This window comes from Lupinus angustifolius, chromosome LG12 (assembly GCF_001865875.1).
Source record: "Lupinus angustifolius cultivar Tanjil chromosome LG12, LupAngTanjil_v1.0, whole genome shotgun sequence".
Classification (NCBI taxonomy): Eukaryota; Viridiplantae; Streptophyta; class Magnoliopsida; order Fabales; family Fabaceae; genus Lupinus; species Lupinus angustifolius.
Window position 1 is genome coordinate 14212042 of NC_032020.1, and position 10390 is coordinate 14222431.

At 32.6% G+C, this 10390-nt stretch overlaps 1 protein-coding gene across 1 annotated transcript; it reads left to right on the forward strand.

Moving 5' to 3' along the window:
• Nucleotides 354–1867, forward strand: LOC109361755. The gene has a single exon (XM_019607294.1). The coding sequence runs from the start codon at nt 503–505 to the stop codon at nt 1475–1477; it is 975 nt and encodes a 324-aa protein (XP_019462839.1). The 5' UTR covers nt 354–502; the 3' UTR covers nt 1478–1867.

Sequence of the window (10390 nt, forward strand, 5' to 3'; positions counted from 1 at the left end):
TAGATTCTTTTCAAACATAAGCTAACAGATAATAAGTAAAATTACAATAGTAGTAACCATAATTACAAATAAGTTGAAAGAACAATATATGTTTCCTCTCAAAGTGACATATTTTTACATTCTTTAAAATTTGTTGAACTGAGGGAGTCGAAATGGCCCAACCGGCCGAATTAGTGGATTTATGCTTAAACGAACTAAGTCAAACTTATTCCTTGATAATACAAAAAACAAACAATATAGATAAACAAAAAATATTAAAAATAATAAAGTATTGTTATTCCCTTTTACTACTCCTAGTAATATATAAATTTATTTTTCAAATCCCATTAATGCTGTGAAGACCACTGAAAACCACTGGCAGCAACTAGACTCCATATGCAACATGTCAATGACATCTCTGTCATATCCCCACTCCTCCCATGTTAAGATTCCTCTCCATCCATTCTGATTCCATTTTCAGATTCTGAATTCAAAATCAAAAGTTCATCATCAAGAAGAAACAATGCATGTTTCTATTGGAATACCATCTTGCTTTTCTTTTGTAAAGAAAGCCAGTGATGCTGTTGTTCAAGGTCTCGTGACTCGTCCAGGTCAAACTATTCACATGTATGTGTATAGAACAAAGGTTGCTGATAAGTGCCGCTTGATCACTATCACTTGGTGCAAAAACAGTTCGCTTCGTGGTCTATCAGTATCAGTGGAAAACCCAGAAGGAGAAACCCAAAATAGCTGCAAGGTTGAGCTAAAGCCATGGTACTTTTGGAGGAAACAAGGTTCAAAGCGCTTCATAGCAGATGGTAAACTTATTGATTGTTTTTGGGACCTCAAAACTGCAAAATTCAATGATGAAACTGAACCAATCCGTCAGTATTATGTGGCAGTGGTTTGTGACCAAAAGATTGTGCTGCTTGTTGGTGATCTATGGAATGAAGCATGTAGAAGAATTGGATTCAAGCCAGCTCTTTTTGAACCCATTTTGGTTGCAAAAAAAGAGCACAAACTTTGGAAGAGGAAGTTCTCAACTAACGCTAGGTTCCATGAGCAAGGAAGATTGCATGAGATATCAGTTGAGTGCAAGAACAGAAAAAGTGGTGACTTATCACCTGTTAGTGTGGTTCAGCCTGAACTGGAGATAAGAGTTGATGGGAACTTAGTGATTCATGTCAAGAATTTGCTATGGAAATTTAGAGGGAATGAGTCAGTTATTCTCAACATGATGAGAGTGGAGGTGTATTGGGATGTTCATGATTGGCTTTTTAGTCCAGGTTTAAAGCATGCATTGTTTATTTTCAGGCCAATTTTCTCATCCCCGTCAACTGCATCATCAATATCATCTTTTTCATCATCGTCATCATCACCATCAACTCCAACATCAACCCAGACAGAAAATTCTGACTCAGTGGAAGGGTTGTCTAACGTTACTGGAGGGATATCATCAGAGTTTTCCTTGTTTCTCTATGCCTGGAAGGTTGAATGAGAAGGGCCATGTCTTCTTATTCTTATTGGTACCAATTGTATACTCTACAACTAATTAAAATCAACTTTACTTGGACTTGGAAATAATAGATATCTTGATGCTTATTCATGCTGATGCTGTCATACTCATATCAGGATATAACAACATATACAAGGATGTTTCATTTCAATTTCAAATGTTCAATAAAAATTCTTATTGGTATTATCATATGATGATCATCAACTTGGTAAGCCAAGGTTGGAAAGAGACTCGGTGCAAGTTATGAAAGTGAATGCAATAAGACTTCATGCATTCAAGAGTGGACTTGAATTAAGAGCATTCAGCTCTCCCTAAGGTAGAGTCTTTTACTGCATTCTTTCAAAAATAAAAATAAAAATTTGTTGAATGGTGATGGTGCATTTTTGGAAATTGTTTTGAGAGAATTCTGTGGGTGTTTTTATTAATTTTAATTTATTATGCAGTCTCAATTATGAAAAGATAGAGAGATGTATATGGTGACTAAAAGATTAAGAATTTTTCTACATTGCTACTATACTCTTAACCATTAAAAATAAAATTTAATATAAATAAATAATAAATAATATATTTATTAAATATAAATTTAATTTATAAACATTACATTCTTTTAAAAATGTGACTATAATTATTAATCATTAATACCATGTAATAATATCCATTGATGGGGTGTGTGAGTTGTTTACAGCTGGGTTAAACAATTGCACATGATATGGACTATATAGATATTGCATCACATGCACATGTCCAATAATTCTCCATTTACACTCGTCTCCTTTACATCTCTTGACTACTAAGTTCCAATTGAATTGAGTAGACCATTTCTCCAATAAAGGAATCTCGAATACGAGATAGATATAATGATACCTGAGAATTGAGATCAGTGATAGATATGTGATTTAAAGAAATGGTGTGAAATCTGAGTTAGACATTAAATTAAGAAGGGAAAAGTTCATAAACTTATCTTATATATTTTGCAAGTAGATATTATAAATGAAATTGGTCCTTACATACATACAATTTTAAATTACTAACAATAAAATTGAAATTAACAAGATATAAAATTGACTTTAAATTACTACATGCTATGAATTTACATCACTTTAGTTTTTCTTCCTTTCAGTAATTCAATTAGTTAATTAGAATGATGTCCAACAACTACATTGAATGACTATTGACTAATAGCAGGTAAATAATTCAATTACATGTTTTGGTTGAGAAGAAAAATCAAATTCACCATTTCTTATTCTTTACTGAAAGTCTGAAACGGGAAAAAAATCATTAAAATGCATATAAATGGACGGCAGAAACCATTATTCAACTAAACTTTGTTTGAAATCTTAATGTAAAATTCATTTTCTGCATAATGCTCTTCCACAATCCATGATAAAGAGAATTAAACCTGTTAATCAATTTATTTAAGGGTTAAAGAGAGTAACTCCCACTCAAGTAAAATTCATTATCTGCACAGTGCTTTATTTAAGGATCTTCATAATATAAACAAAAATTATTAGTAATTTTTTCTAAGTGGGTTATGTTATGGTAATACAATTTATTTCATTTGCCTTATCTTGGAAAGGTTTGGATGTATGAAACTAACGTGATGTAAATAAATTCATAGTAGGCAATCTTACATCATCTAGTGTTAATTCTAATTTTATTATTAGTAATTTAAAATTGTATATATGTAGAGATTAATTTTACTAGTAGTTAAAGTTTAAGGAGTAATTAGGAAGAAAAAATATATTATAGTATCTACTTGCAAAACACATAATGTTTAAGGGGGTTCTGTGAACTTTCTCTATTAGAAATATATCTATTATGTTTAACTAGTTTAAATAGTTAAACTGTCTGGTCAGACTAGATAATTTTATAATTAATTAAAAATTTATAATATATAAATGCAAATTTTATATAATTAATAATTATGTATACTTATATCGAAGTAACATATACCCTTCTTTTTGGAACCAAAATAAAATAAAATATTAGAGTAGTATCCCACTATTTGTTTAAAAATTATGTGAACTGATCGGTTTACTTTCCAGTTTACTGTAGTTTAACCGGGTTTAACACAGTCCAACTGAAATTTCTCTACTTCAAAGTGGTATAACTCCTCATTCGGTTAAGACTACAAATCATAGTCATTTTCAAGTCCAGTCAATGGTCGAACAAGTCGTACTGTGCAGTCCGGTTCGGTTCTCATAACATTGATCCAGAGGCAGGGTGTACAATATATTTTAAAAGTTAAAAAAAAAATAAAGACGAAAAAACTAATGTCAAAATTAAAAATTTAAATATATTTAATCAAATATATTATATATTTTGTAAATAATCTCTATAACTGCACATTTTGAAATCTTTGGATAATCAATTCGTTGAAAAGTTGTTGAAGGCTTCTAGCTAAATATAAGTCACTATATAGTCATTCGTACGTGCATCTTTCATTCGATTACATAACCTATTTTTTATAATTTTCATAGTTGAAAAACTTTCTACGGTCGTATTACTAACTTTTAAAAGAAGATAAACTAATATATAAATAATGTGCCTTTCATTTTCAATCAATTTATCTTAAAGATTTTTGGTTCATTTGAAAGAAGCAAATTCAATATTGTTATGTATATCAATGATATAAGTCTCAAGTTGATTATTAAAATCACCAAATCAGTTTGGGAAAAAATCATGTGAATAAAACTTTGCAAACTCAATCAGTTATGTCATATAAAAACTAGAGAAGAAATCGACAAGACTCAAATAATACATACACAAATATTATAAAATAATCTAACACAACAATGATTAATTATTTTTACGAAGTTGGCCATTTATAAAAAATAAATTCTGTACTAGTAGAGTTATGAAGAAGAGTGTAATATTTATGTATTGTCATTGTAAATATTTATACATAATTATTGCATTTATCATTCATTTCGATTTCTTTTTTATGAGTGAATAATGATTAAATATAGATGATAGAAAATATAGTAACAAATATAAAACTTGTACATTGTTAATACATATATTGTTTCCTCTATAAATAATATACTTATTTTTCAGAAAAATTTAGGATATAAATTTGCACACCTTGAAGTCAACAAGTATCATCCCTGTGTGGGATAACTTTTTTTCAGTTTAATTGTAAATATTTTTTAATGAAGTGAATTGAAAATTCTCTAAAACTCAGTACTAGAATAACTCTATTGATTAAATGTTTTTGGTCTAATATTGAGAAGGGAGCTTTTTCTTCTTTCAAAATCAATCTACCAAAAATGCCGATTAGTTATTTTGTAATATACCAATTTTTTTATACTTCGAATGTATTAGCATTTATAAGTAAGTAGTTAATTCATCTTGGGGTGTGTAATAATCATCTCAATAAGTATTCCTCTCAAGAATCAAATTTTTGATATCTTAGTCTTTCTAAGATCATAAGATTTCACACCACTAGATCAATATATAATAAAGTAATTTATTGCAAAATAATTAGTACCTTGGAATATGATAAAATAAATTATTTAATTTTTTTTTTAGTTTTTTACCTTCTCCTTTTATTTCTTTTCAACATCCAACTCATTCAAGCTTGCTAATTGGGTTGTGCAAAATATTGTCTATGTTAGGTATCAGTGGTCTAGGAACACCTAGAAGGGGTTGAATAAGTGTGGCGGTTAAAAAATTACCGCTTTTTAACAACAACCCAACTACTGGAAAAACTGTTCAGTTAATCGATTAACGGAAGGGTTTAATCGATTAACAAAGTTACATAACAGATTAACAGAACAAACAAATTACACGACAAATAAGATACACTTTAAACAGATATATTTCAGATATTATTGCATACAAGTGTTAACTATATAGCATAAAACAAATATACAAATTCTCAAGTATATATTCAGTGTATCAATGCAAGAAATAGAAACAAGATAAAGAAAGAAAGAACAATGCAAAAGGATTTTTATCCTGGTTCGTTTGCGGTCCACTGCAAACTACATCCAGGCCTCCCCTTCTGGATCAGGGAGATTTTCTTTATTCACAATATTGAATTAAGATACAATTACCAATTCAATTTACAAGCACAAGGGATGCTCCCTTCTTGAAATCTAGGATCTCTAAAACCTGGTTTGACTTCTACCCTTACACTTTCGCCTCTTGAGAAAACATTTCTCGTGAACAAGCCCCAGCCAAGAATCTTATCCTCAAATCAAGACCTCCCTGCCTTGGTGAAGAACTTCAATCTCTGTGGTGATTTCACACCAAGAGACAAATCCAGACTACACAACACACGTTAAACTCAAGGTATTCTAAGCACATAAAGCCTAAGATATTATAATGTAAAGACTAACGATTAACCCTTATCCTAATCAGTTAAGCCATCAATATAAAAGTGAGTTAAGTAGAATACAGTATACAACAAGTTTCTTTCAATCAGAATCTAATGCATGATCATGTGAGCAATATCAAATGTATATCAAATTATGCAGAAACATAAAGCATGTTACAGAAAAACAGGATAATCTCTTTCCTCACACATGCAACTCTCATGCAAAATAATAGTGAAAATACGAATGCAAATGCTCTCTAATAAAACCCTAAACAAATAGAATGAATGCTAATAAGCTCTAAGTAAAGCCTCATATTTGTAGCACGGTGAATAAGTGGTTTAAGTCGTTGTAAAAACAGTTAAACAATTAAGCAGTTACAACAGCTGAAACAAATTTCAGTTATAACACAAAACAGACATGTTAATCGATTAAGACTACCATTTAATCGATTAACGGACTTAGAGAATGACATCCAAATCAGTTAAAAACAGAAAACACATACTCAAAAGAAAATCAGTTACGTTAATCAATTAACCTTACCGGTTAATCGATTAACTAGAGCATTTATGCATATGTTTCACAAGGCAAACTTCTCATATGTTATGTGCAATATGTATATATGTTTTACCATTTATATTATCCCTAATATGCACAAGTAACATGTATGATATATGCATGAACATACGATTAACTAGATGATACATCTCATGAATATGGTAGTTCAATTATGATGGCTTAAGAGACTAGCATCTAGGTTCACCTAACCTATACTCACTTACTACAACATATATCCTAGACTACTTAGGTTATAAACTCAATTTATCTCCTAGTCTAGATATGACCAAATGAGCACAATGCATGTTGATTGTTGAGCCATCTTCAAGCTTTGTTAGAACCTTGTCTTCATCAAAACATAGGCTAAGATATGCTAGTGCTATTCTTGACACTGTGCACTTTCAATCTCCCCCTTTTTGATGATGACAAACACTTCATCAAAAAATCTTCAATTTGTTGATGGATAAGCTTGATGATGAATTTGCAGAATGGTTGTTAAATGTTGTTTTTCGAATACCAAAGTTAAATCACATTTCTTCTCTGTTTCATAAGCAAAAGTATGTACAGAAGCTGAATAGAAACAACCTGCAAAATGCTTTATACAACTTGCAAAATGTATGCAACACAACAAGCAACTTTTCTCCCCCTTTTGACATTATCAAAAAGATAAGTGTATTCAATTCTAGTCAATGGTTAGGAGAGTTATAAGGGTTATTAACATACTATAATTAATCAGTTAAACATGGGTAGATAACTAAATAACCACCTGGAAGAAGCTTGAACAAATGCACAGTTTTTACTGCATTTAATCGATTAAATAGTATAGTTAATCAATTAAATGTACACCAGATAGCAGCAGAATAGTTTGAATGGCATGAAAGGGTTATGCATGAGCAAATTAAGCATGGATTGATTATGCAATTGATAAATTTGAGTATTTTGCAGCAGTCACAATCATTCAACATTGTCACATATGCCAATCATAACCAAGATCCATTACAAACAACGAAAAGTGCTATATGTAACATAATTAAAAATCAAGCATGAACGTAATAATTCAAAAAAATTAACATGTAAAATAGTAGTGCAACAATAGATTAGAGTTAGTTACAATCCGAAACGAAATGAAATAGCAATGTTAAACAAAGACACAATTCTCAAGAGGAAACCTGAACAACAATGTCCATTAGCTAGGAAAGGATAATCTAAGGTTCTAAGGCTTCCTATCTAAGGATGAGATGGAGGATTCTGGTTGTCAGGAGTCGACGAGCTACAACCACCCTTGATTAAGACACTCAACTTGTTGAGCTCAGCACACATTCTTCTGGTCTGAGAATCAGAAGTAGTCTGCATGAAGTTCCGCAAGGATTGATAATGGTTGTCAATGTACTCATTCTGAGCTCCTGAAAATGCTCGTATGATGCGAATTCTTAAGCTTGAAAATGAAGATCTATCTGATTATTCAAACGTTGTTCCATAACATCCATATAAGCTTGTTCAAACACAGATTCCTGTGATGCGTGTCCTGAATGCTCCCCCTAAGTTGCAACAAAAGGCTCTTGATTAATGTCTTGATCATTTTCACCGGAAGGGTCAAGGTTCACATTGTTATAGCCTTCTTGATATTGCCATACTTGTAGATGCCGATTTTGTGAATTAAACTCTCACCAATAGTGATCTTTGTCTGAGCAGTCCATCACAATAGTATCTGAGATGTCAATATCTAGATAATCAATCACTCGGGACACAAAGATACTATAAGGAAGCAGTTTTGCTTGAGATGTAGAGACGCTATACATGACCTTAAGAATTTCTTTAGGCCAATTTATCATTATGGTCTCTTTCACAACAAACATAAATCTCAAATCATTCAAGGTAGGTTGTGCATGATTTGTGTTTCTCTGAATTAAAATGTAGGCAATCAAGTAGTGCAGGAGCCTATTTTCTACCGACAGAGATTCAGCTTTAGTCAATTCGCCTTGTACATAGAGTTGTGGTCTACGCAGGCACGACTTATACATTTCAACAACATTGAAGTAGTGGTTGTTTGCCCAGCCACAATCACTCAAACTAGCACCAGAAGAAGCTAACCCACCCACATTCATAAAGATTTCTTCAGTAATTTTGAACAACTTTCCAGCTACCATCGACCAATATTTTCCATTCTTATATCTAAAATTCGAGTAAAACTCCCTACCTAGAGCAGGGTAAATGTTACCTTTCAGTTCCAAGAAGGGGACAACCCCTTGAGCTTGCAAACCAATCGAGAACTCGAAGTTTTGTTCCACAAGCCAATCCACATTAGCAAACCGAATCTATGTAGGTTTTCTTCCCTGAAATATTTGCAGCCTTGTGTCTTGTAGAATTATTGAATAATATGGGTCCCCGCGGTCCTCCCTTGTTGGTTGAGAAGGCACGACTCTTGGAGCACGCGGTAGACGTATCGCGGTTGTTTTGATTCTTTTTCCACGTCCTTTGTCCATTGCAATTAGAACTGAACCGTGATGAAGGTTTACAAGAAGGATTGAGGGAAGCCTAGGTTAGGGTTTTCAGTTTGGGGTAAGTGGGTTTCTTGGGAATAGAAGATGATGAAGACGGTTAATGGAGTTGGAATGTAAGGGGGGAATGGATTTTGGGGCTAGGATGAAGCTTAGGACAATGTTGGACTTGTTCCTCTGAGATTGGAGAGAAAAGAGACGAATGAGGTTTTGAAAAACTGTTCAAAAGACGCTACTGTTTCTGATATAAAGTTTTTGTTTATCGATTAACGACTTGACTTAATCGATTAACTAGTAGAAAAATAACAGGTTTTTTAATTTGTCCAGGTAATCGATTAATGCGTGGTCTTAATCGATTAACTGTATCAGATACAACATTTTGACTGTTTTTAAGCATGCAATAATTTCAAACTTTATTGGCTAAAAGGTTTTTAAGCAATCACAAGTGTTTCAAATGCTTTTAGGCACATAATCATGATTTATACAAAAGGTCATAAGCATTTTAATCACAATGTTTGACACATTCAAAGAGATCATGCAAGACAATCACAAATGAAGAATTAATCAAGATATTTTTCATCAAGGAATGTATTCCGCTTCAGCGGTGGACAAAGCAACGCACGCTTGCTTTTTGCTGTGCCATGCAAACTAGGGAGTTGCCTAATAGGTGACAAGTCCCACTAGTGATTTTACGATCCAACTTACACCCAGTGAATTCGGAATCGGAGTAACCTACCAAGGATAAGGAGGCATCCCTAGGATACCATAATCCCATATTTATTGATCCTTTTAGATATCTCATGATACATTTTACAGCAATAAAATGTGATTCTTTTGGCAAAGCTTGAAACCTAGCACACATACAGACGCTAAACATAATATCGGGGCGGCTAGAAGTTAAGTACAATAAGGAGCCGATTATCCCACGATATTTGGTTACCTCAATCGCTTTTCCTTTTTCATCTTTGTCGAGATAACATGCAGATGCCATAGGTGTAGATGCATCCTTACATTGCCCCATGTCAAACTTCTTTAGTAGTTTCTTGCAATACTTCGACTGATGGATGAAGATGCCGCTTTCCATTTGTTTTATTTGAAGTCCAAGAAAGAAGGTCAACTATCCCATCATCGACATCTCAAACTCTCCCTGCATCAACTCAGAAAACTCCTTACAAAGGATGTCATTTGTAGATCCGAAGATAATATCATCAACATATATTTGTACAAGTAAAACATGATTATTTGATCTACGGATGAAGAGAGTGGTGTCAACCAAACCTCTTTTGAACCCTTTTTCATGTAGGAACGAACTCAATCTATCGTACCACGCTCTAGGAGCCTGTTTTAGGCCATAGAGGGTCTTCTTGAGTTTATATACGTGGTTCGGGTATTTGAAGTTTTCAAACCCTGATGGTTGGTCAACATACACCTCCTCTTGAATATATCCATTTAAAAATGCACTTTTAACATCCATTTGAAATAGTTTAAAGTTCATGATTGATGCAAAAGACAAGAGCATC

Excerpts from the sequence above, each read along its gene's own strand:
- LOC109361755 (XM_019607294.1), top strand. The coding sequence starts at position 503 with ATGCATGTTTCTATTGGAATACCATCTTGCTTTTCTTTTGTAAAGAAA.